The 27714-nt window shown below is 44.1% G+C and overlaps 1 protein-coding gene across 1 annotated transcript in view; it reads right to left on the reverse strand.

The window, feature by feature from the left end:
- LOC147898916 (endonuclease III homolog 1, chloroplastic-like) overlaps positions 1-27291 on the reverse strand; it is a 67222-nt gene extending 39931 nt beyond the window's left edge. The window contains exons 1-4 of the mRNA XM_087379248.1: positions 26851-27291; positions 26580-26676; positions 25268-25374; positions 25047-25113 (exon numbers count right to left, since the gene is read on the reverse strand). Of these exons, the coding sequence (XP_087235374.1) occupies positions 25047-25113; positions 25268-25374; positions 26580-26598 (193 nt within the window). The 5' untranslated portion in view covers positions 26599-26676; positions 26851-27291. The remainder of the gene's footprint in view (positions 1-25046; positions 25114-25267; positions 25375-26579; positions 26677-26850) is intronic.
- Between the last annotated feature and the right edge of the window lie 423 nt (positions 27292-27714).

The raw sequence follows: 27714 nt of genomic DNA on the forward strand, positions 1-27714 counted from the left end.
AGCCTCTGTCGGACTTCATCAGACTGCACAGTACAACCCACAGATCAGGGACGTCAGTTACTGGAGCTCCTCACCTCGCACAGTATGGTCATTTATAACGGCTTGTCCAGGTGGCCACAGTCTTCCATGCCTACATTCTCTTCTGCTTCTGGGCGTGGCACTAGCGTGATCGACTACATCATAGGTCCCCCGACTCTAGTCCCTTCCATCCATAGCCTTACTGTTAGCCCCTTCATGCCCTCTGCCGACCATGCACTCATCCACTTTACTTTGACTCATGTCTCCCATGACCCACCACCCCCTCGTCATCACGACCGCCAATCCTATTATGAGGTTCATTTCGACCACCAGTTCGATGATGTATATAGCCAGAACCTCAGCCGCCTACTCCGTCCTCATCTATTAGATGCTCTACCATCCACGCAGGACCGGTGGGAACTTGTACATTCTTCACTCGTTTCTGCCGCCCACATGTCCTTCCCTGCCACGTGTCATTCGTCTAGTCCCCCACCGGTTGGTCTTGTTCCTTGCAACGGTTGGTATGACGAGGAGTGTAAGGAACTCCGCAGGAAACTTCACCTTGAGACCAAGGAGAAGTCTCCCCTCCTTACCGAAACCAAGAGAGACTACAAGTGGTTGGTTAGGCGCAAGAAACGCCCATTTCTAGCCCAGAATGAGGAGGAGCTGAGAAGCTTGCTTTTCAGCTGTGACTCCAAGGAATTCTGGAGAAAATTCCTCCGCTCGAAGTCTCAGAGCCCCCTTACAGATCCACGTGTCTGGTCTGCATATACTTCAGCTCTATACGATGTTCCAGATCAGCCAGCCATCGATTTATCCCATTCCCCTAGGCCAGCTTCATCTATTCTTTTCACACCAGAGAGTGTCCGTGCAGTAGTCCACCGATTGAAGAACGGGAGAGCTAAGGATCATGATGGATTGCAAGCGGAGTATGTAATCCATGGGATTGATGCCTTAGATTCTGTTCTTTCCCGTCTCTTCAATGAGTCTGTTTGTACAAGCCTACCACAGTCCTGGTTAGGCAATACCATAGTACCTATCCACAAGTCGGGGGACCCTATGGAGCCGTCGAATTACAGGACCATCATGATCGGCCACGTTATGGCCAAGATCTTTGCATCAGTTTTGGAAAGCCGTATAAATGACCATGCCGAGACGACAGGACTCAGAGCCAGAGGGCAGGCTGGATTTCGTAGGGATCATTCGACACTTGACCACATCCTCACACTTAGGGCACTGGTGGAGGAGGCGAAGTCACGAAGGCAACGGCTTTATTGTTGCTTCGTGGACTTCAGGAAGGCATTTGACACAGTTCCGCGATTCAGATTGTTTCAGAGGATTCGCCAGATGGGCTTTAGTGGAGAGATACAGTGGGCTATCATGGCTTTGTATGAGAGGGTCACTGGTCGGGCTCGGACACGTGAGGGGCTCTCAGAGGAGGTATGCAGCACGATTGGGGTGAAGCAGGGCTGCCCGCTCTCTCCTACTCTCTTTGGATTATATATTGATGAGCTAGAGATGTTTGTACAGATGACAGGCGATGTGGGCTCTACTCTCTCAGGATCCTCCATTCCTATCCTCCTGTATGCGGACGATGTGGTTCTCATTTCCTCTACTGCTCAGGGCCTCCAGGCACATATTGAGGCACTCCACAGGTTTTGCCAGGACAGGGGGTTGACCGTAAACCTTGGCAAGACCAAGGTTATGGTTTTCAACACCTCTGATCGTATTTACAGCACGGATGAGTTTTGCTTCACTTATGACGGACAGCCCATTGAGCTTGTTAGAGAGTACACTTATTTGGGGGCAGTTTTCAGGGGACCGGTCTTCACCATGACATATGCAGCACGAGATAGGATTAGTAAAGGGTATGCTTCGTTGGCTCATCTTGAGCGTCAGTGTTTTCAGTCCCACTTTCAGCATCCCGATACGAAATCCTTGCTTTTTGATACAGTGGTGAGACCAGCTGCGATGTATGCAGCTCCTTTCTGGGCAGGAGACCTCGGCGCTGCAGATTGGAGACGAGTAGAGAGGTTACAGATCATCATGTTCTCTCGGCTCATTAGGGCCAAGGCTACAGTTCCGCACGAGATCATGCTAGCAGAGTTTGGAGCTACTCCCCTTGCATTGGATACAGCGTTTCAGTCGGTCATGTATCTGCACAGGGTCAGGGAGTTTGGAGACTCAGCAGCAGGCAGAGCTCGGTTGCCATGGTTAGCACTTGCATCTTCTATGGAGTTGGCACGATTAGGGACCCGATACTGCTGGTACTTCAGACTCACTAGGTGGCTCACATCCCTTGGACTAGACATGGATAGACTGCCTCCGTTCCGATACAGCATAGATGCCCCTCATCTCGAGTTGACTCGCCACGAGCTTAGCCAGGTCACGAGAGCAGACTTCCTGCAGCTTCATACGTATCGCACTTGGATTTATCCCACGCAGCTTCCGGTGAAGATGGCCACATATCGTGACCACTTCCTTCGGATCTCAGAGGATGGATTTGTCATCCCACCAGGCTATACAGGTACCCACATGTCCCACTCACTGAGGATTGCCCTCGGCCAGCTTAGAGTCTCTTCGCATCAGCTCGAGATAGAGGCTGGTAGGATGCGACGCATGGAGGATGGACGGCGACCAGGCCGAGAGACCAGGATCTGCCCTTGTTGCACCATGGGAGAGGTGGAGTCAGAGGAGCACTTCATTTGCAGATGCCCGCTATATTATGAGATCAGAGGTAGATTCCACTGTCTCTTCACGGATGGCTTTGGACCTCTCTCACGAGTGATGGACTACGAGGATCAGCATTGCCTAGCCCTTTATGTCAGGGAGGCCACTATGCTTCGGCGAGACTACCTCAGAGAGCACAGACCGGTAGAGCCCAGCCTCATAGAGCTCAGGCACACGCCATACCAGAGGACAGAGACCAGGAGGAGCACGAGGACGGCAGAGCCTACACAGGACACATGCCTCCACCATGTGGATGTACATATGAGATGGTTTGTAGACGCCGCAGGATCTTGTTACATAGGGGACGTACTCGCCGCTTCATCTCCAGACGATCCAGGATGATGGCAGCATTTCGGAGGAGACTTACTCATGGAGATCTCGCCCCACCAGCCGCTCACCTCACCTTTGCCCAGATTTGTACTCTCATAGCAGGAGGCAGAGTCGATGGACAGGATTTCCAGTATTATTTTGGTTCTCAGACTCCGTGACACCTGGACTTGTATCTTTGCATTGGCATATTGTGCTCATCCCCCCCATTTTGCACCCGGGGGCGGTTTCCTTGCATCTAGTTTACTCTGTATTTAGGCTCAGATTTGACATTATGTACTTTCACTTGCATTATATTGCGTAGCACTTAGATGATATTCGACGATGCCTCTTCTTTGGGGCACGTTGATTTTGGGCTATCTTGTATGCAGAGTTCTTGATGTCCCACGGGCCCATTTTGGCCTCTAGTGGACAATAATACACTTTCTTTCTTTCTTTCTTTCTCACTCCTAGCTGCCCATTCCTCTTGCTGCCTCTTGCTTGCTGGGATCTGCTGCCTCTGGAGGTGTTTTGGAGCTGGATTGAAGTCATTTTGGAAGCTCGTTGTTGCTCCTTTGTTGTTGGAAGCCCCTCGTGGCCATTCAGGCAGTGATTGGGCACCCAGTCACAGAGGGTGTAATCAAAGGGGCAATGTGTGGATTTTCTTCCTGTATTCTGGTCACTTGTTCAGTCTGAGATCTGTGTTGAGGCTTGATCACCCTGAGAGGCTAGTCAATGGGTTGTGGGATTGCCATAACTGGTTGAGTAAGTTGGATAAGTTGTGGAATGCTTGGACACCTTTACAGTTGGTCATGGACAATGGTGAATGCCTTAGCCTTGCCATGGCACTTGGGTACTAGTGTGTGCACTAGGATGGAATGCAGGTTATAGCCAAGGTTTGGCTTGAACAGTGGAATTGCCCGTGGGGCAGAGCACAAAGGTGAGCCCTTGTCGTATGTACAAATCTCATTCTTAAAGAAATAAATAAATGCCGGAAGGGGCGCCAAGAGTTTGGGGCCAGTGTGGTGTCTTGTACTTGGTTTCATTGAGCAGGGTCACTCTAGCCTCCATCCAGTTATTTCTCAAATTGTTTTGAGGTGGTATTGTTTAAAGTTAAGTGGTTGGAAATGATGCAATGTGGCTATGAGTAATGAATATGCAATGCAAGTTATGGTCTACTGCCCTTTAGGAAGCTGAAGGCCGGTTACACGTTCTTATGTCTTCATCCACCACATCAGTGAAAGATTGCCCAAGAAATAAAGAAAAATGCATGGCAAGGATGGTGATCTTAGAATGCAATGGAGAAATGAAAGAGAGTCCTAAGGATGAGAAGCTTTAAATTCAGTTGACAAAATCTTCTCAAAGACAAATTCTATTTTGTTGTGTGTGTCTGTTGCTAAGAAAATAGATGATGCACTTGATAGTATCCTTTCAAACCCGTAGCTACAAGTTATTCAGCCTATGCCAAACCAGAATTAATAAAGATGAAAGGGCAAGTAGCCAATCATAGTGCAATTGTGTTGTCTGACTCTGCATCAACACAAGTTGGAACTCCATATCCAAGATTGTTGAGTGGAGAACAAGGAGGACGAAACAGCTCAAATGTACTCCATGAAAAATAATGAGTGGAAGTACAAAGTACAACCATATGCTATATGGCCTATCTTAGGACTATGTGTCCTAACCCTAGATAGGATTAACAGTACTAACAGTCTGAAAAGACTAAATCTAGGCTACAAGAGGAAAATGTAGCAAAAAATCCTCCTCAATGTTATGGCTGAAGTATCCCAGAAACGTCACAGAAATACCTGGAAACTAAATCACGATTGCACATGTTCATCCGTAATGGATATAGCAACCTATGATAGTACAAGGATAGCAATGATGTGTAACAAAAGTAACCAAGTATAAAGCTTGCCGAAAAGCTTCAAAATTGGGTCACAAAAAAGCCTTCATGAAGAGATCTGCCAATTTATCATGCGTCGGTATGCCTCCAGCTAACAGTCACTCCCTGATATAATGATAGGAAACCATGCAGTCAGAATGAGAATGAGTGATTGCAACATAGAGTCACATCACTAGATACACTGGATAGGGTTGTGCTATCTAAGCACACCTTGTAGGTCACATGCAAAGTGTGCCTACTAAGCACAAAACTGCCTGGCAAGGAAAACCTCCGGAGTAATAAGTGCTTCGTACCTAGTCTATCATCTGTCACTCCCAGAGCATATATACTTTTAAAAAACCTGGAGTGAAGAGGTGAACAAGTACAAGGTATACGGCATCAACATAGTCAAATAAAACGTTTCTTCGTTTCAACAAGTTTCATTTGGTTTGTTTCGACTTTTCAAAATGAAATGGATAGGTTCCAAATTGATACTTAATATATAGCCTTATAAGGGCAAATAAGATACGTGACCATTTAACATTTTATGGAGTCAAAACTTAAAGCCTAGAAAAAATGGGGCAAAAACGTGTATTTTGATTTGGGCGAAACAAAGGTTTTGTTGAGAGAGTTTCCTCCTGTTTCAAAAGTTTCATATGTCTCGCGTTTTGAGGTTTCGAACACGATGAAACGGGTTTTCATGTGACCATTGGCATCAATCACCAAAAGGAAGCAAGTTTTCATCAAACACACCCGAGGTTCCGTTGGCTGAATCTCATTCCATGCTACACAGGAGTGGCAATTGGCTTGGAAGGAGAACCTCTGAAGCAACTTCTGAAAGTACTTGGTTTGCATCAATATGTCGCAAGTCATCAACATATAAAACACTGACCAGAAAATCATGTGACGCTGCAGGGGATAGAGAGTACACTCGGTTGTGGATCATCTCATACCAAGCTCAAGGTGCCTGTTTAAGGCCATATGGAGCTTTCCTGAATCTGCACACTTATCCTCACAACTACCTGAACAAAACCACAAGGTTGTGACAAAAATTTATTTCTGCAAGTCCCCATGTAGAAACGCAGTCTTGATAACAATCCAACCAAATTGGCAGCCACAGCTATCATGCATCTCATAATGGTCATCCCTGATGTGGGAGCAAAGGTCTCCTCGAAGTCTATGCCTTTCTGCTAAGCATACCTCTTTGCTACCAGCATTGCTTTATAACAGTCCACTCTACCATCAGCTTCCCTTTGAAGCTTGTATACCCATTTTGTACCAATGACATACTTGCCTTTAGGCAAATTAGTCAAGTACCATGTATTGCTCTCCATGATTCACTATGCATGGCTGCCTGCCAATGTGGATCCTCCTTTGCATCCTCAAAGGAGAATGGCTCCTCCTCACCGCATGTACTCTCAAAAGCATAATGAGTGAATAACCCACATGCATGATGAGATTTAGCACAAATCCTAGCAGGCAAAGGAGCATCCAACCTGCTCTCTCGTAATGTACCAAGCAACCAACGAGGCACCCGCTTGGATGTCTGTATAGCTGCACCTCCCTCATTCTCACTGCATGCGTAACACTGGCCTCATATGAATAGCATATGTGCTGGCCATAAATCAGCCATTACAGGCTGTAGTATCAGCTGCAACAAGCTGAATAGGTGTATTAACAATTCCCCCCTCCCCGGCACTTCCACCATCCTAAGGTAGCATTAATTCAAACACATCCCTTGAGTAAATCTCAGTCTGTCTACTGCAGGACAGCAATGATTGAGGAGAAAGTTCATCAAATATCACATCTCTACTCACAATGATCCTCCAGCTGGAGGGATGGCAGAGTCTATATCCTTTGCTCTCATCACTATAACCCACAAAGATTCATTAATTGCCTTGTCCAGCTTAGTACAATGTTACTCTGGCACTAATGCATAAGCCAAGCATCCAAATACACTTAGGTGTTGCCACATTAGGCTTCTTCCCGAAGTAAGCCTGATATGGAGTTATGTGCTTTGGTGGGCATCTGTTTAAGACATGGCATCTTTTTAAGACATATGTCACAAACATAATTGCCTCCATCCACAATCTAATGGTTAAACCCTTAATCTAATACTTTATCATTGTAGGCATATTTGTAAGACACGTTAAGACACGACACGTTAGACACGCTTCAGACACCAGTGTCTAAAGTGTCTAAAAAACAAGACACGTCATTGTAATAATAAATATTTGATTGATATATGTATAAGAATACAAGTGTACAACTTGCTAGCATAGCTAACAGCTAGATTCTAAAAGTACAATAACTTACACTTAAACAAAGCACTTGTACAATGTACTCAAAACTGTCACGATCTGTGACGTATTCCTTTTCTCTATATCTTAGACTTATGGATGGTTTCATGAATGGACACTTGTGGAAGGGTATGCCTTTTCGACGGGACACTTCCTATGAGGCACAACCCTCCACCAGGGTCTTATTTTGAGTGGGAGGGGATGTCACAATCTGTGACGTATTCCTTTTCTCTATATCTTAGACTTATGGATGGTTTGATGAATGGACACTTGTGGAAGGGTATGCCCTCTCGACGGGACACTTCCTATGAGACACAACCCTTCACAAGAGACATTCTATGGAAGAGACACTCCCATTGTAATGTACCCTCTCATCAAGGGTCACACCCTTCACAAGAGGTACACACCTCTTCATGCACATACACTTTGGAGTACACACCTTTTCATGTGTGACTCTTCACCCTCTATATAAGAGAGGCCCAACTATATGGATGACACTACAGACACTCAAGCAATACAAATATTCCTTGTTCTCTGCTATTTCAATCTCCTTTCTGTTCCTTAGCACATTTCTAAATATAGTAAATCTAGGATTTCTTACAGTGGTATCAGAGCAAATTTCGCTCCTGCCTGTAGGAAATGCCCCCCACCTTCTAGCACCTATCTGATACACCTCTTTCTGCTAGAAGGATATCCGCGCACATTGTGCATGGAAGAGATGGAGAGAATGAGCGTAAAAATTTTTAGCGCCAACCGCACCTAAAGTCATCAATGGCCTCTCCATCTCCCCCACATCACGAGTTCATGTGAATGGACACGACAAAAATCGTGTCTTTTGATGTGCTTGGGCTATCCCAAAACCAAGGGACGCACCTTTTCCACCATCGGACACACCTTTGGATGAAGAGTTTCTGACTCCTCACCTAAGGGACACACCCCATCGTGGAAAAAATGACATTTTTTCGTGTGGGGACACCCCTTTTTAAAACAGGGTCACACCCCTTCACAAAAAGGTACACCTATTCCAAGGGTCACACCCCTTAGAATAGGCACACCCTTTGGCACCAAGCACCACCCTACAAAAGGGTACCTAGAGGGCCTAAAAAGGGTCACCAGCCCTAAACCTAAGGCCCAAATCAAGACTAACCTTACGTTCAAGTAACCCAGCCTTTAATTTTTGGGAAAAGCAATGCCTAGTAGTTATTCCGACCTTCGTAAATCGGTTTTGGGCGTCTCGAAAGTCGCGCCTTCTTCTCGAAAGTCGCGCCTGCTGTTCCGTACAGTCTATTCATGTCGATTCTGCCCCTCCCTTGCCTATTTCTTCTTGCCACCCGACGCCAAGCCCACTTCAAGCTTGCCGTTTCTGTTTGCAGCCTTGTGCTCGGCCTTCCATAGTCACGCCAAACATGCCCTCAGCCTTCTATCTGTTCGCCAGCCTCTGCTCAGCCATGGATGCGTTCCATCGCCTTGAAGAGTGACAGCCTGACGCCCATCTCTACACAGCTTGCTAGATCTCTTCACCTCGCCATCTCAGCCTGCGAACAGAGGAGGCCTTGTTGTTCAGCAAATTCCCTCAACCAGCCCCTCTTGTACAAGAAAACCTCGCCTCTACACAACAGATCCAAATCTTGTGTGGTTCGTGGTTTTGCTAGCAACATCTTACTGCCCACAACCGGACTCTTTGGTCGCTAAATCGCCTCCCTCTATAGCAAACCCTAATTTCGAAACTTGAAGCCTAACATCAGGACCTCCTTCGACTCGCAATTGATGCTGTACTTTTTCCAACCCAAAGCCCACCGCTGGTGCTTTTCAGCACAGTTGGGCAGCTCTAATCTATTCCAGGTGGATTCTTTCATTCTATTTCTAAGGACTCTCTTTCATATTGTTATTTGACGCTCATTATCAAATTACAGCAAATGAAAGCCTCCTCCTTAAAGCATGGAAACCCCTGGTAATTCCCAGTCCCTTCAACGACATCTTCAGGCCTTTCCTCGATAAGTTCGTCATCATTTACCTCGATGACATCCTCGTTTTCAGCAGATTCCTACATGAGCACAAACAACATCTTCACCAAGTTTTTGAAGTTCCGCGCAAATTCTCTCTACATCAACATTGAGAAGAGTGAGTTCTTCAAGACCCAACTCGAATATTTGGGGCATGTTATTTCAGCTCAAGGCATCTCTGTGGATCCCAAGAAGGTCGAGGTAATCCGAAACTGGCCTACTCCTAAGAATGTTCATGATGTCCGCTCTTTTCTCGGATTGGCAAACTTCTACCATACAAAGGTCTATCAGTTTTCCGAAATCGCAGCTCCTATGTTCGAATTATTGAAAAGCACAACAGTTTTTCAGTGGCTTCTCGAAACAGAGTATACTTTCCAACAACTCAAGCAAGCACTCACTACCACACCAGTTATGGCTATTGCTGACCCAAACCTTCCATTTGAGGTCATGACCGACGCTTCCGACATCGCTACAGGAGCAGTCTTGATGCAAGAAGGCAGAGTTATTGCTTTTGACAGCCATAAACATTCCGATATCCAAACCCGATACCCGGTTTATGATAAGGAGTTTCTTGCCATTGTACATGCTTATCGCTCTTGGAAACATTATCTCATGGGAGGCGACTCGATGGTCAAGACAGACCATCACTCTCTAAAGTATATCTTTACTCAGCCAGTCATGAACGCTTGACAAGCACACTAGGTTGAGTTTCTGGCCAACTTTCACATGACCATTGAGTACATTCCCGGACTACGCAATGCAGTTGCAGATGCTCTCAACAAGTTAACTCTAGCATCAGCTATGGTAATCTCTACATTATCTGTGGATGTTCCGAATTCATTCAAAGGGAAGTATTTCAATGATAAAGTCTTCCGCACAGCAGTACAAGTTCTTTCAAAAGATCAACCTTTGACTTCCGAACAGAAGATTTTCTCATCCTATTCTTATACAGATGACCTTCTGTATTATCAAGATCGTGTCTGTGTACATCATGACAAGGATGTTCGACATCTTTTGTTAAAAGAGCATCATGTAGTTCCTTATGCTGCCCATCCAGGCATCAACAAGACTTATAGGTTACTCAGTGCAACATATTACTAGCCTCAGATGAAAAGCGACGTCATCAAAATGGTTACATCTTGCTTATCTTGTCAACAAATGAAAGCAAGCCGACGACTTTCAGCAGGACTTCTTCAGCCTCTTCCAGTTCCAACTGAAAGGTGGGAAAGTATTTCCACGGATTTCATTACAACACTACCACGATCCTCCCGAGGTAACACTCAGATTATGGTAATTGTTGATCGACTGTCCAAAATGGCACACTTTATTGCTTGCAAAAGCAGTGCACAGGCTCCGGACATCGCCAAACTCTTCATACAACACATCTTCCGACACCATGGATTGCCCAAGAATATCATATCCGACAGAGATCCTAAGTTTACCAGTCACTTTTGGATTTTACCGTTCGAATCTTTGGGTACAACTCTACTGTGTTCAATTCAGCCTACCACCCAGAATCAGATGGCCAAACTGAAAGAGTCAACCAAGTTCTGGAAGAAATGCTTCGACATTATGTTCAATCACACCTAGCAGCTTGGGAAGAGTATCTACCACTCCTTGAGTTTGCTTATAATAACTCTTTCCATAGTGCCATCAACTTGACTCCATTCCAAGCAGCTTATGGACACACTCCGATTGTACCAACGAATTTTGTACTTCAACATCGAATGGCCCTAGCTGATCAACTGGTTCAAGAAATGCACGACATTCTCCTCCAAGTCAGGGATCATATGCGAAAAGCGCAAGAGCGGTATCAACGGTCTGCCAACAAACATAGACGTCACCTGGAATTTGACACTGGTGACATGGTGCTATTATTTGTAGCCCCACATCGCTATAAGACGGTTAAGTCTGTGTTTCCTAAGTTGCGACCAAGATACTATGGACCTTTCCGGATCGTCAAGAAAAATTCACCTTTAAGCTACAAATTGGAATTACCACCATCATGGGGTAAAATCCATCCGACATTTCATATTTCTTGGCTAAAGACGTACATTCCAGGCGATGAAGCAGTTCCTCCTGCAGGTGATTATGTCTCAGAAATCGAAGAGGATTATGTTCTCTTTATTCCTAAGCGTATTCTGGACCATCAACAGAGAGAGACTCGACATCGACTTATCACGGAATTCCTTGTTCTTTGGCGAGATCTGGACGACTTCGACGCTACTTGGCAATCTGATGAAGACTTACAGCAGTACCCTGACATTTTACAGCAGTATTTTCAGAATTTACCATGATATTTTCTACATCACTTTATTATCTCCACCAGGGTCTTATTTTGAGTGGTAGGGGATGTCACGATCTGTGACGTATTCCTTTCTCTATATCTTAGACTCATGGATGGTTACTTAACAAGAGCCTAGAGGGCTACATAGATTATATACCAATCATCATCGATCAATAAACATAAATATCATGACAACGGTCTGTCAGTCACATGTGACATGAATGAAATCTACATCTCGATACATATAATAGGAAACTTTCGACTCTCAAGATTCATCCTAATCCTAATCTACGAGGTCTCTGCCACTGCTGGATCCAAAGTCGCCATCAATGATAGCATGGTTAAGTCAAACTCAACGTTTGTTGGTAAACCCCACCCACACCCAAAAAAAAAAAGCTAGAGTGTCTAAAGGTGTCTTAAGGTAAGACACGTGTCATAAGTGTCTTAAGTGTCGTATCATAAGAGACGAGTGTCTTAACAACCATGATTGTAGGAAGCGGTAAACAAGTGTAAGAGGTTCCTTTAGTTACTATAATTCCTTCATTTTGTCACTCTTTCTTTCATTCATATATGTGAATGAGAGAGAGAGAGAGAGAGAGAGAGAGAGAGAGAGAGAGTTTTTTCCTCTTTTTTTGTATTGCGGTGCCAGTGGAGGCCTAGCGAGGGGTTGAACTCACACACCCTCTCACACACACACCCGACCAACCACCAAGCCTTTTTTGGCTCTCTTTTGTTTCTTGATATGCTTGTTTATTTTGCTTACTCACCTTCTTCCTTTCTTCTTTGTTTCTTGTTATCTATCTCTTTTGTATTGTGTCCATAGCTTTTGACGAAAATATTTTATTTTGGTGGTTTCTCTATCTGGCTGGTTCATTGTCTATTGATGAGTCTGCACATCTATTCTATGCACATTAAGTTAAGAAGTTTGTGATTCCACACCGCACACCACACTGTGTGAGCTCCTAGGCAATTCTATTAGTCTTCCGCTGTGCGTATCCTCTGTTGGGTCATTTCTAACAAGACTTTCATCTTTTTTTCGCATGGATTCGATATTGAGGCCTCTAGACTCTATGGAAGGACAGAAATCATAGTGCCTTTGAGGACTCCACGTTTTTCAAGTTTTCCTATTTCCGGATGTCACTAAGGCAATCTTTTTATAATTGCTCAGTGCTCGTCGTATAGATTCCTCTATCTACTAGATTTGTCTTATATAGAAATCTGAGATGGCAACTTCTTTCTTTGAGAACTACTTCTTGTAACATAAACAAATATGAATTTAACCCCCAAAAAACTAAGTGTATATGTGCGTATATATGTATACATATATGCGCATATATGTGTAGGGTTATGTGTATGTGCATGTGCATGTGCATGTGCATGTGCATATGCATGTGCTTGTGCCTGCACATGTGCATGTGCATGTGCATGTGCCTGTGCTTGCGCATATGCATGTGCATGTGTAGGGTTATGTGTGTGTGTGTGTGTGTGTGTGTGTGTGTGTGAGTGAGAGAGAGCTCGAGAGCGTGAGAGAGGAGGTCATGAGAGAGAGGAGGCCCCGTACAGCTCCCCCACCTGTCTGTACACATGTACGGTCGTCGTACAGGTGCCGTACGGCCATACGAACTGGCCCGACTCTTCCTGCGCAACCCCGAGCAATCCCATTCCAGTTGTGTGTGTGTGCATGCTTAGCTCCATGGAGGACCATCTTAAAAGCTATTCCCGGAAGGACCTGTCTCGGGACTCCAAAAGACAGCAAGTTGATTTCTCTACTTCAGCCTCTGTAGATGCTCACTATGTTTTCGACATGCTCAAGGATGAATTTCATCACAGCCGGAAGGAGTGGGCCAAACCTCCCCCGGCCCTTAAATATAAGCTAAAGTTGCCCTCATTGGTCGCTCCTCTCCGAAAGTTTTCTCAAAGCAGTTATCATTTTCTTCCCAGGGAAGCTACCTTCAGCAAATGATGTAGCTCAGTGGGTTCAGGATTTGTTGGGAGGTTGCTTTGTTGAAGGAGTGTACTTTGCTTCTCGAGGTTTTTATGAAGTGCACTTTTTGGATGCCTCATATCGTCAGCAGATATTGGAGATGTCCCCTCTATTCTATGGCAGACAAATGGTGCATGTCATGCCATGGTCGCCAAATAAGGATTATCACGGTCTCATTCGACATCACTGCCCTGTATGGGTTGAGGTAGTGGATTTTCCGGATTATATGAGGGCTGAGTTACCAAGTCTGGCAGCTACTTTGGGGCAAGTTGTATGCCCACCCCGTCCTTCGGGTAATCGAAATCGGTTTTGTGTTCTTTGGGATACAGATCACCCAACCCCTCCTTCCATTGCGGTAGAGGTAGAGGATGTTCCCTTGGGCGAAAAATATTTTGACTTAAAATGGGGAGTATTTGCAGGTGCTTGTTTCACATGTCATAAGTTTAGCCACCTAGCCTCACAGTGTCCTGCAGTCCTGCATCAGCTCCCACCTACAGCTATTGCTCCGGAAAATACTTCCCCTCCAACTTATGGTCCGGGGCCTAAGGCTATGCCTAGCAAGTTGGGGGATATGGCATCTAAATCTTCCCCTCCCAAAGAAAATGTGGTTCAGGTTTCAGCCAAGCAAAAGGGAAAGGGCAAAATTTCAGAATCTCATGCCTCTCTCCAGGGTGCCTGGCAGCAACCCAAAAAGATATTTGCGCTCAAGCCACGACTGTTACAATCTCGCCATTGCAATGCCTCTACTTCCACCCCTGGTCAGGCCTCTACCCCTGCTGATAGCCTCACTGTCACGATCTATGACGTATTCCTTTCTCTATTTCTAGACTAATGGATGGTTTGATGAATGGATACTTGTGGAAGGGAATGCCCTTTCGACGGGACACTTCCTATGAGGCACAACCCTTCACAAGAGACACTCTATTGAAGAGACATTCCTATTGTAATGTACCCTCTCATCAAGGGACACACCCTTCACAAGGGGTACACACCTCTTCATGCACATACCCTTTGGAGTACACACCTTTTCATGTGTGACTCTTCACTCTCTATATAAGAGAGGCCCAATTGTATGGATAACACTACATCTACACTACAGACATTCAAGCAATACAATTATTCCTTTTTCTCTGCTATTTCAGTCTCCTTTCTGTTCCTTAGCACATTTCTAAATATAGTAAATCTAGGATTTCTTACAGTGGTATCAGAGCAAAATTCGCTCCTGCCTGTAGGAAATGCCCCCCACCTTCTAGCGCCGATCTGATACATCTTTTCCGCTAGAAGGATATCCGTGCACTTTTTTTTTTGGATTGCAAGTAATACCTGGAGTCAATAGCTTTGTATTATCTGAATTGTTCTATTTACAATGTCCTTGCATTGAATTTTTCTTTTGCTCTTTTAAAATATCTGCAAAAATAAATTTTTAGCAATATGTAAATGTATTATGCAAATGTAAAAGAGAATCGAATTAGGAGAAACATAGGGTGGAAACCAACTTACTTTCATGTTGTTCAAAATGAATGAAAATTCTTTACGGATATTGTTCTCAATCTCCATAATAATGTCATTGTGTAACTGAGAGAGAGTGCAGCATTGTCCCAATGAGATGGATGTTAGAAGGATGTCATTCTCAATAACATTTATTTCAATTATTGGACCTGAAGACCTCTCATCTTGGTCCATTGCCACAAGTTTTGTGCCTATCATCCTGCTGCATTTATAGTAAATGCAGCATTTATAGTAAAAAGAGAAAATAAAGTTTTGCGAGGCAATCGTGTACTTAATGTTGATGGAGTTTGCAACGGGAGCACAACATCAGCCAGCCCTTCGGTCGAAAAACAGCCTACAAACAGATTTTTCGCCATGACAACAGCAGCCTGGTGTGCCAGTCCTTATTGCGATCTGAACACGATATTGTGTGGTAGATGATGCCTGAGGTGTCCTTGAAATGCCGGGTGAATTACCAGGGGTTTCCATGCTTTAAGGGAGATTCTTTCATTTGCTGTAATTTGTTAATGACAAGAGAATCCTTAAAAGCAGATTGGAAAGACTCCACCTGGCAAGGAGAGCAGGCTATCAATGGCGCAACTGGCTGCAGGTACCCGATTCTGGATCGCAATAAGGACTGGTGCACCAGGCTGCTGCTGTCATGGCAAAAAACCTGTTTGCAGGCTGTTTTTCGACCGAAAGTCTGGCTGATGTTGTGCTCCCGTTGCAGGCTGGAAAGGAGCAGGGCTGCAATACCAGCGGGGCTGTAAAGGGAAAGAACCTGGCAGTGACAGAGGCAAAGGGCTGGCAGCGAAAAAAAAAGGCAGAGGACTGGCAGCGTGATTCTGTGTGAAGGCTGCAGCAGGTGGCGTGGACTGGCAGCGAGATGGCGAGGCCAAGGTGTGCAGCAAATCGACGCGGGCTGGCAGCGAGATGGCGAGGCAAGTGGCTGCGAACCTGCGTGGAGCTCCGTACGGTGCAGATCCGTACGAAAAGGGGCTGAGGCGGCTGCTGCACGTGGAGATCCGTACGGTGCAGATCCGTACAGAAACGTCCAAGAGGTTCGCCTCTTTTCGTTGGGGCTGCCTAAAGTTGGGTAGTTGCCCAAAAATTAATTTGGGGGTTTAGTTAACCCTAGGGTAGGGAAGTCCAAAAAAGGCCCCTGAAGTCAACATACAAGGCGAATCACTACTGCAACTTCAAATTTCCCAGCTTCAAGACAGCATCTCCGACTTGGTCCAGAAAGTTCAAGAACTTTAAGATTCTCGCAGTACCACACATAAAGAGGATGACGTGACGCAACCAGATGACTATGCGGATCCATTCCCACCAGAGGTAGAAAACACTGAACTACGTGCCCTCTACCGTTTATTCCGAAAGCCTACACTGGTCAACACAATCGCCGAACAGTTGACCAATGGCTCGCAAAAATGCGTATGTATTTTGATACTGTGGACCTCACTGAAGGCAAAAAGATCGCCTTGGCAGCCTCCCTCCTTAAGGATACAGCTTTCCTATGGTGGCAAAGACGCTTAAAGGACGGCAAAAGTGTGTTAACATGGGAACGTTTTGAACACATACTCCGTAAGCAGTTCATACCTGCCAATGCGGACTTCCAAGCACGTTCAAAACTCCGACAGTTGGAGCAAACGGGCTCCCTGTCTTCCTACATCTCTCAGTTCACCACATTGGTGCTGGAGATTGATGGTTTAACTGAGGATGATCGCCTTCATGCTTTCATCTCAGGCCTAAATCCCTCGTTACGCATTGATGTCCTTAAAGCAAACATCACCACCACAGCTAGCGCTATTGCTTACGCAGAGCGCGCATTACAGATTTCCAAAACACAAGGAAGCAGAGTGCTAATCGCACACAGAACTCTACTATGGCCAAAGGTGCTCGCCCTCAAGATAACACCAGGTTCCTACAAGTAAAGAAGTGGGCTCGTAAACGTCAAGTAAAGACTTCACTTCTGTTGGTTACGGCAGTAGAGGAGACACCAACAAAGGATCCTCCTGAATACCTCAACCAACCTTTTTTCTAGCCTTACCTGGATATTTTTCCACAGGAATTGCCAAAGCAGTTACCACCTCGACGACCAGTGGATCACCCAATCGAACTTATTCCCGACAGTAATCCACCGTCGAAACCTCCTTATCGGGTTTCTTACACTCAAAATGAAGAAAACCAAAGACAGGTCACCGAACTACTCGACAAAGGTCACATTCGGCCCAGTCACAGCCCTTTCAGATCTCCTGTACTACTTGTGGAAAAAAAGAATAAGTCAATGCGCCTCTGCATCGACTACCGAGCCCTCAACAAGCTCACTATCAAAAACAAGTATCCATTGCCTCGCATCGATGATCTCTTCGATCAACTTCTACATGCAACACAATTCTCAAAGATTGATCTTCGTTCAGGTTATCATCAAATTCGCATACGAGAAGGCGATGAGTACAAGACAGCTTTTCGAACAAAGTATGGACACTATGAATGTTTTGTCATGCCTTTTGGGTTAAACAATGCCCCGGCCACATTCATGACACTCATGAACGACATCTTCAGGCCTTTCCTCGATAAGTTCGTCATCATTTACCTCCATGACATCCTCGTTTTCAGTAGATCCCGACATGAGCACAACCAACATCTTCACCAAGTTTTTGAAGTTCTCCGCGCAAATTCTCTCTACATCAACATTCAGAAGAGTGAGTTCTTCAAGACCCAACTCGAATATTTGGGACATGTTATTTCCGCTCAAGGCATCTCTATGGATCCCAAGAAGGTCAAGGTAATCCGAAACTGGCCTACTCCTAAGAATGTTCATGATGTCCGCTCTTTTCTCGGATTGGCAAACTTCTACCATACAAAGGTCTATCAGTTTTCCGAAATCGCAACTCCTATGTTCGAATTATTGAAAAGCACAACAGTTTTTCAGTGGCTTCTCGAAACAGAGTATACTTTCCAACAACTCAAGCAAGCACTCACTACCACACCAGTTATGGCTATTGCTGACCCAAACCTTCCATTTAAAGTCATGACCGACGCTTCCGACATCGCTACAGGAGCAATCTTGATGCAAGAAGGCAGAGTTATTGCTTTTGACAGCCATAAACATTCTGATATCCAAACCCGATACCCGGTTTATGATAAGGAGTTTCTTGCCGTTGTACATGCTTATCGCTCTTGGAAACATTACCTCATGGGAGCCGACTCTGTGGTCAAGACAGACCATCACTCTTTCAAGTATATCTTTACTCAGCCAGTCATGAACGCTTGACAAGCACGCTAGGTTGAGTTTCTGACAACTTTCACATGACCATTGAGTACATTCCAGGACTACGCAATGTAGTTGCCAATGCTCTCAGCAGGTTACCTCTAGCATCAGCTATTGTAATCTCTACATTATCTGTGGATGTCCCGAATTCATTCAAAGGGAAGTATTTCAATGATAAAGACTTCGGCACAACAATACAGGTTCTTTCAAAAGATCAACCTTTGACTTCCAAACAGAAGATTTTCTCATCCTATACTTATACGGACGACCTTCTGTATTATCAAGATCGCGTCTGTGTACCACATGACAAGGATGTACGACGTCTTTTGTTAAAAGAGCATCATGTAGTTCCTTATGCTGCCCATCCAGGCATCAATAAGACTTATCGGTTACTCAGTGCAACATACTACTGGCCTCAGATGAAAAGCGACGTCATCAAAATGGTTACATCTTGCTTATCTTGTCAACAAATGAAAGCAAGCCGACGACTCTTCCAGTTCCAACTGAAAGGTGGGAAAGTATTTCCACGGATTTCATTACAACACTACCACGATCCTCCCGAGGTAACACTCAGATTATGGTAATTGTTGATCGATTGTCCGAAATGGCACACTTTGTTGCTTGCAAAAGCAGTGCACAGGCTCCGGACATAGCCAAACTCTTCATACAACACATCTTCCAACACCATGGATTGCCCAAGAATATCATATCCAACAGAGATCCTAAGTTTACCGGTCACTTTTGGATTTCACTGTTCGAATCTTTGGGTACAACTCTACTCTTCAGTTCAGCCTACCACCCAGAATCAGATGGCCAGACTGAAAGAGTCAACCAAGTTCTGGAAGAAATGCTTCGACATTATATTCAGTCACGCCTAGCAGCTTGAGAAGAGTATCTACCACTCCTTGAGTTTGCTTATAATAACTCTTTCCATAGTGCCATCAGCATGACTCCATTCCAAGCAGCTTATGGACACACTCCGATTGTACCAACGAATTTTGTACTTCAACATCGAGTGGCCCTAGCTGATCAACTGGTTCAAGAAATGCACGACATTCTCCTCCAAGTCAGGGATCATATGCGAAAAGCGCAAGAGCGGTATCAACAATCTGCCAACAAACATAGATGTCACCTGGAATTTGACACTGGTGACATGGTGCTATTATTTGTAGCCCCACATCGCTATAAGACGGTTAAGTCTGTGTTTCCTAAGTTGCGACCAAGATACTATGGACCTTTTCGGATCGTCAAGAAAAATTCACCTTTAAGTTACAAGTTGGAATTACCACCATCATGGGGTAAAATCCATCCAACATTTCATATTTCTTGGCTAAAGACGTACATTCCAGGCGATGAAGCAGTTCCTCCTGCAGGTGATTATGTCCCAGAAGTTGAAGACGATTATGTTCTCCTTATTCTTGAGCGTATTCTGGACCATCAACAGCGACAGACTCGACATCAACTTATCACAAAATTCCTTGTTCTTTGGCGAGATCTGGACGACTCCGACGCTACTTGTCAATCTGATGAAGACTTACAGCAGTACCCTGACATTTTACAGCAGTATTTTCAGAATTTACAGTGATATTTTCTACATCTCCACCAGGGTCTTATTTTGAGTGGGAGGGGATGTCACGATCTGTGATGTATTCCTTTCTCTATTTCTAGACTGATGGATGGTTTGATGAATGGACACTTGTGGAAGGGTATGCCCTTTCGACGGGACACTTCCTATGAGGCACAACTCTTCACAAGAGACACTCTATTGAAGAGACATTCCTATTGTAATGTACCCTCTCATCAAGGGACACACCCTTCACAAGGGGTACACACCTCTTCATGCACATACCCTTTGGAGTACACACCTTTTCATGTGTGACTCTTCACGCTCTATATAAGAGAGGCCCAATTGTATGGATGACACTACATCTACACTACAGACATTCAAGCAATACAATTATTCCTTTTTCTTTGCTATTTCAGTCTCCTTTCTGTTCCTTAGCACATTTCTAAATATAGTAAATCTAGGATTTCTTACAGGGAAGGGTATGCCCTTTCGATGGGACACTTCCTATGAGGCACAACCCTTCACAAGAGAAACTCTATTGAAGAGACATTCCTATTGTAATGTACCCTCTCATAAAGGGACACACCCTTCACAAGGGGTACACACCTCTTCATACTCACTTCTCAACTGTGGGTTGATGTGCTCAAGAGGGGCATCCCTGTATATGACAATGATGAGGATTATAGAGCTACTGATCTAGGAGGCCAGGTGGACGTCGATGTCATGGCTGAGGCCTGACAACTTACACCTTCACTATGCTTTTTGGTTCGGCTGTACATACCTTCTATGTCTACTTCAATTACTTGCATTACATACAATGTTCAAGGTCTTTGCAATGTCAATAAGTGGAGACTTTTTTGGCACTATGTACATAGAATGCACCCCGATGTAATTTCTTTACAGGAACACAACCAACACTTCTTGGCTGGCCAGCAAGGCCACTTTGGTGGTTATGACATCTTTTATGCTGGTACAATGCACTTTTCGGGGGTATGCATGCTAGCAAAACATGATATGCAACCCACGGTTCCTTACAATGACCCCCAGGGTCGATGGATGGTGATCAGATGCATGTGTCATGCTGATCTTTATGAAATAGCATCTGTCTATGCCTCTCAAACTTCTGCGACAAGAGCTCGAATGTGGGCCTCCCTCAAACAATATCCATGGCTGTCTAATGCCTTTTTGTGTGGAGACTTTAATAACTCGCCTGCCATCCAAGACAACACCACTCATCGTTCTCACATGATCCCCACTGAGCTTCGACATTGGGAAGATATGCTTTCTTTCTTGCATGCAGAAGATTTATGGCTCTCAACAAGGGATAGAGATATGGGTTGCACATACCGTCACAATGCCTTTACTCACTACTGGGCTCGACTTGACAGATGGTATTTGTTGCATGCTCAGCAGTATGCTAGTTTCACATGTGCACTATGGGTTGATCATTCCCTCTTGCTATCTGATCACTTTCCAATATGCTTGACATTATCTATAGCACGTTTGACAGATGATATGCCTTTTTTTGTCGTCGCCTACTCCATGTTAATAGTGCTTATTTGCTTCATCAACAATTTCAGAACATGGTGAGAGTGGTTGTCCGCCCCCTCCTCTTACATGCTCAGGAGGACATGGATTTCGCTTGTATCAGTCTTGCCCATCGTTTGCAGGCTGTTATTCAAGATTATGGACGGAGTTACATGGGAAACCTCAGGCTTAAGCTGAAATGGGCTCAATCTCACAAGCAACAAATGGATGTAATCAGCTCTTATAAGCAGTTCACCTCCTCTGAACAGGATTCTTGTGCTTATGCGGTTCACATCATCCATCAAAATGATCTTCGCAAATTAAAGAAGTGGCAAATCCGAGCTCGCATGAAACCCCTTTTGGATAAGGGCTGCTCCTCCAAAGCCTTCTTTAAAAGCCTGCATGCGGATAGGCGAAAGGAGGACATTTGCAGGATCAGGCAAGATGATGGCACCTGGACCACCTCCAAATCAGAATTGGAATCGCAATGCTCTAGTCATTTCCAGCATCTCTTTTCTCCTCAGCCTGATCATTCAATGCAAGTGAATGCAGCTAGGTCTCAATTTATGATGCATGTTCAGCCTATATTGTCTAGGTCTCAATTTATGATGCATGTTCAGCCTATATTGTCCCCGGAACAGGCTCGTGCACTGGAGCAGCCCTTTATGCTTAATGAACTGGATGATGCTTTGAGTCATTTACGTAAAGGCAGCTCTCCTGGTTGGGATGGATTGACTGTTGAATTTTTCCGTGTATTTTGGGGTGATCTCAAGAACACTCTGCTTCTTATGATCAATCATGCTTGGGCAGAACAATCTCTTCCTCCTTCTTGGAAACATGGCCTTGTCAAATTGATCCCCAAAAAAAGGTTGTGTGAGACAATGGCTGATTGGCGGCCCATATCTCTTATGCCAGTCATTTACAAACTCATTGCCAAAATGATTGACCTCAGGGTTCGATTTATCTTGCAAGCAGGACTTCATCCCAGGCAGTATGGGTTTGTTCCCAGAAGACAGATTACTGACAATATCTCCAATGCTTTGCTTGCGATTTAGTATGCCAAATATTCTAAACAAGATGTTCTCATTCTGCAAGTGGACATTGCCAAAGCATTTGATACTGTCCATTGGGATTTTATTTCTCAGACCATGCATAAATTGGGATTTGGCCCTCGGCTGGTCCATATTATATACTGGTTCTATTCTCATGCCACTGCGCAATGTTTGCTTGGTGGTGGGTTGTCAAGAACATGGACTATGACCCGCTCAGTGAGACAGGGTTGCCCTCTTAGTTCGCTATTGTATGCCATTGCTACTCATCCGTTATTGTTGCATATGGACCATCTGGCAGCTACAGGGCAGCTTCATGGCTTGCAAATTCCAGGGGCACACCCGTTTCTTGCACAGGCATATGCTGATGATTCATATTTCATGCCCAGGAATTCTCAAAGTGGCCTCTCTCATTTGATGCATACTCTGAATGATTTTGGCATAGCTGCTGGACTGCATATTAACTTTCAGAAATCGAATCTTCTAGCATTGAAAGAAGCTGATTGGCATGCACTTCTCTGGCCAGGCCGCATCCTCTCTTCCCATACTATTGTGAGGCATTTAGGGTATCCCATTGGCTGGAATATTACCCCTCAACAACAGCTCAAATGGGTGCTTCAAAAGATCAACAAGAAGCTGGAATACTGGCATTTGTCCACTTGGCCTCTACATGTTCGACTTCGGATAGTACAGTCTATCATTATGGCATAAGTGCAATTTTATCTGCCTCTTCTTCCCTGGTCTTTTAAGCATTTGGCTTCCTATATGTCCCAGGCTATGGAGATATTTTGGAAAAGCAAATCTCACAAAAAGGCTTTGCGACTACTTCCCATGCAGTCTGTTTGTTCTCCTAAGACTCATGGGGGACTGAATATTCTCAATCTTCAGTTTCATATGTTGGCAAGAAAGAGCACTATGATTGCTGATTTTTTTCAGCAAAAACAGCCATGGGCTATTATGTTAGCAGCTATGTGTGGAAACATGACGTCCCATGCATATGGGCATTGGATTACAGATCACTGGGAAGCAGTCATGACCACATTTCAGGGGAAAATTCCTGGTTGTCCTGTTTCTACTGCTTTTATTCATGATTGGAAGAGAATTCTCTCTTATGCTAAATGGATAGGTGCTTCTTCCCATCATAATAATTCTTTTCGCTTGGAAAGCATCCATTGGAGCAAGGTGTTTGAATCGCCTCTCGCTTTACAGGCACCTATTAAAGCATATAATCTTATGAAATTGGGCATAAGATTTGTCGGAGATGTTGTGGATCAACAAGGTTATGTGCTTTCATTTCCACAAGCTTGCAGGACATTCCCCTTGGGTCTGCATCATAGGCCCATTTGGAGAATACTTACAACTATGTTGCAGCCATTTGTTCCTATTCCTCCACTGTTTGTACAGGACAGATTACTGGACTGGAATCTGACTTCCTTATCTCCTGCTACCTGTTCGCTTTCAATGCATAATCTGGCCTCCTCGATGGTCTACAAATTTCTTCTTCCACCGCCATGGATTGATAAGCATGCCAACACTCTTTGGAATTTGGATAGGCCTTTATCTTGGTGGCAATCACGACTCAAGAAATTTTGGAAAGCCAAATTGCCATTGAAACAGAGGCTTTTCTTTTGGAGATGTATGGGAGCTTTTTCCATTGGGGTGAAATTGGCTGCACGTCGCATTGCTTCCCCTTCTTGCCCCCATTGCTCTCATCACCGTGAGACAGTTCCCCATTTGTTATGGTCTTGCCTGCACTCTCGGATATTGATCACTCATGTCTCTCATTTGCTGCGGCTTCGGTTTTCCCTCTATCAGATTCGGGAAACTCTTCTGGATGTTTAGATGCTTCTCATCTCAGATGTCTCCATTCCTCCTTTTCTTTCACGGGACTCGTTTTTGGGTACTATGGACCATTTGAACACGGAGATTGCATTCTAGGATGGGACAACAGTTTCCTCAGGCATATGCTTTCTTCAGAATGTCCCTCAAGCAATCTTTATATGATAGTTATGCTGCGAGGGACTTGGATGCTACTAGCCTTGAAGTGTTTTCTGACTGTTTGAGTTCTTCCATTAGGCTCTCTTTTGGAGTCTAATGTCATGTACATTGATCTCATGTTAATAATATAGTTACTGGTTTCACGAAAAAAAAAAAAAGTATGTGCATGTGCCTGTGCCTGTGCTTGCGCATGTGCATGTGCATGTGCCTGTGCCTGTGTGTGCATGTGCATGTGCATGTGCATGTGTCCATATGTATGTATGTATATCCACATTTGACTAGAATATCCAAGAAATCTAAATTAAACATTTACAGATTAAGAAATCTAATACTTGGTATACCGTGTCAACCGCTACCGAATCAGCCATATGAAATCACAAAACCTTCAATTAGATAAGGAGGTGAATACAGTCGTCCCCTATCAAAAAAATGGCTGCTCTCAAAAGCATCTCAAAGAACACTTCACTAAGCGAAATTCTTTAAAATGCACCATCCTTCTTCTCGTCTCCCATATACATGTGCATGTCAATCCAATCTAGAATAGCATTCAAGCTCATTTGCCATATACTAACTTGCTTTTTGCATGTATAAAAACTCCCCTGTCTTAAGCTGCAAGAAGCCAAAACCAACCGTGTGTGACCTCATCTTTTGTTTGGCTTGAAAGCAAAGCTGATACCAGGACAGCAAACCTACGCTCCTGCCAAATCCATGGGAGCCACCAAATGATAAGGAAGCAGTCTCAATCCCCAAACAAGCGCAAAACTTAGGGGTGTGATCACAAGTTAATAGTCCTAAAGTTTCCAAATAAAATAGTTTCACAAAATCAAGCAAAAAGGTTGGATATGACAAACCTTAGGTGGAAGAAAACTGCCCGCTTTCTCACAACCCATAACATCAACAGGTGCATTCCTAGAGGCTCTCATCTTTCGTATAGTCTCTAAGACTTCTTGCCAGCGCCCTGGCATCACTAAACCGACAAAATTCTCTATATTACTTTGCTACTAAGTCTTCAAAAGCACTACAAAAGAATTTGTCTTTCTTATGAAGACAAACTCAACTGAAAAGCCTTCCTTAGGTGCTTGCAAAAGCATTAAAATGGAGCAAAATACATAAGAGGCCACAGTATGGTTAGAGGATTGCCCAAAATGGATAGAAAAAAACATCATTTGAAATTCGGAGATGATAGGAATTTTTCACTATATAGCTAAGGTCTCAGCACCCCAAAGCAAATGATACTCAATAGGAAAGGATAGGTGACATAAGAGCAAGTTTTGTGAAAGGCCACTTAGTTAAGTGTAACTCAAAATTAAAAAGTTAATCAAAATCAGCATCGAAGTCTCTACTAAAGAAGTATTCTCTAACGAGGCAGTGCTGACAAAAACATAGAGGCTCACTCTTAGTTGATTCGCTCTGGTGAGAATTTAGAGATTGCAAATAGCTACTCACTTATAGAGCCAACTCCAAATGATGCGCCCCTAACACAAGAGCAGGAACACAATAGAAAAAGTAGCAGACTGTAGTAATTATAGGAAGTCAAGTATAAGATATTACCATGTATGTTGTGAGCCGTATGAAATAACCAAGGGGTACGGCACCCATGTAGGCAGTAACCTCAAACTGTTGCCATGCTGATAGATCTTCGCATATTTTATGCAAGTGGCTTGACACCATTTTTCTTTCTTAAGTAACCTTACTTTAGGGGTTGTATTGACTTTCAATACATACTTTTTGTGGAATACGTTCAATACATAGAAGAACACATACTCTAGATATATAAACCAAGTACACAATTGTGCATATCCATGAATGTCATATTCACGCATTAAATGATCAGACATAGTACTTTGTTGAATTTCAATATTATTATTTTCATCATTAATAGTCCCTAAAAATATGTCGTCAAAGGATGCAAGGTGAGTAACCTTAGAAAATCGATATCAGGGCGGCTAAAGACAATTTAAAAGAAAACCTGTGACAAAGAGGGATGGGTTTTTTTTCAAGAAAAAGAGGGACGGTTTGAGCAGAAATATTTAGTATTTATTGAAGTTCATGGTGATAATGCCTTCCATATATAAGAGGGATGGTTTGGTCAGAAATACAAAGTATATGGTGATAATGCCTTCCAGCCATGAGGGAGAATGTTGCGAGACAAGTCGCACTTACTGGTTGACGCGGAAGACATGACGCTGATTACTTCGAAGCATGGTTTTGTCGGACTTGTTGGAACTCGCTTGACACTAGAGCTAGAGCCTGCCTCACCCTTTCAATCATGCATTTTTTCAAAATAGAATCATAATGGAATTTAAGACTGCCAAAGGGTGAAGAAAAACAATTCATTGTTCAGGACTCGTGTAGAAAAATAGGCGAGTTCTTGTAGCTCCATAATTTGAAAAAAGTCAAATGAGAACACGTTCGAAAGAAAATCATGAAATACCTCAGGAAAGCTATTGAGCTTTCAGGCACGCTACATTTTCGTTTCTTCCTAATCGATTCGGGTTGTTTTTGTCTTGGAATGACCACTTGTTTATGTACGATCTGCGTGGAATCGTAGGCATAAAGAGAAAAATCGCTCACTGCTTTCTTCCTAGTCCTCCTTTGGCATCCTGCCAGAGCAAGCAGCAAGCAATGTACAATCATTTCGCAATGAACAAACCATACGAATGCAATCCGTATGTAGCATCCCAACTAATTTTCGCATGTCACGTCTGTTCTGTGTGCATCAGCAAACATCCTAATAAGAAAACACGCAACTCTAACAAAGAACAAAATAACCCAGTATAGCAGAGGATGCCCTTATAAGAAAAGCACACAGCTCTAACAAAGAACAAAATAAGTATAGCAGAGGATCAGGTCGTCGATAGATGTTAGTCGTAAGTTGCTTGCGGACTATTCTCCAATGTACTTACGTATCTATCTATCAATAACGAGGATTGTTCCAGACTTGGCACAAGCGCAAAACGTGCTAAAAAGGGAATAAGCAATATTCTCCACGTATCTATCTTCTATTTATCAATAACGAGGACTGTTACAGAACTGGCACAAGCGCAAACGTGAATTTAAAACAGGAAGCTGCACATCATTGAGCTCTTTCTGGATTCGCAGCCAAACAGCCGGGAAACTTTGTTGACGCATCTTTCGACTTGGCTCGAATAACAAACATTCGATCTATTTCAGCACCTTGCTCTCCGTCGTCCATGCTCTCTACTTCTCGTTGAATGAAGAACCGTTGGCGGGAGTTAGCGGATTATGGGGGATTATTTCAAAGACCTCAAGAGTTTCTAAGGCCTTTCTCTATCTA

This window comes from Dipteris shenzhenensis, chromosome 9 (assembly GCF_047967505.1).
Source record: "Dipteris shenzhenensis isolate YYH24624 ecotype China chromosome 9, Dip_SZ_1.0, whole genome shotgun sequence".
Classification (NCBI taxonomy): Eukaryota; Viridiplantae; Streptophyta; class Polypodiopsida; order Gleicheniales; family Dipteridaceae; genus Dipteris; species Dipteris shenzhenensis.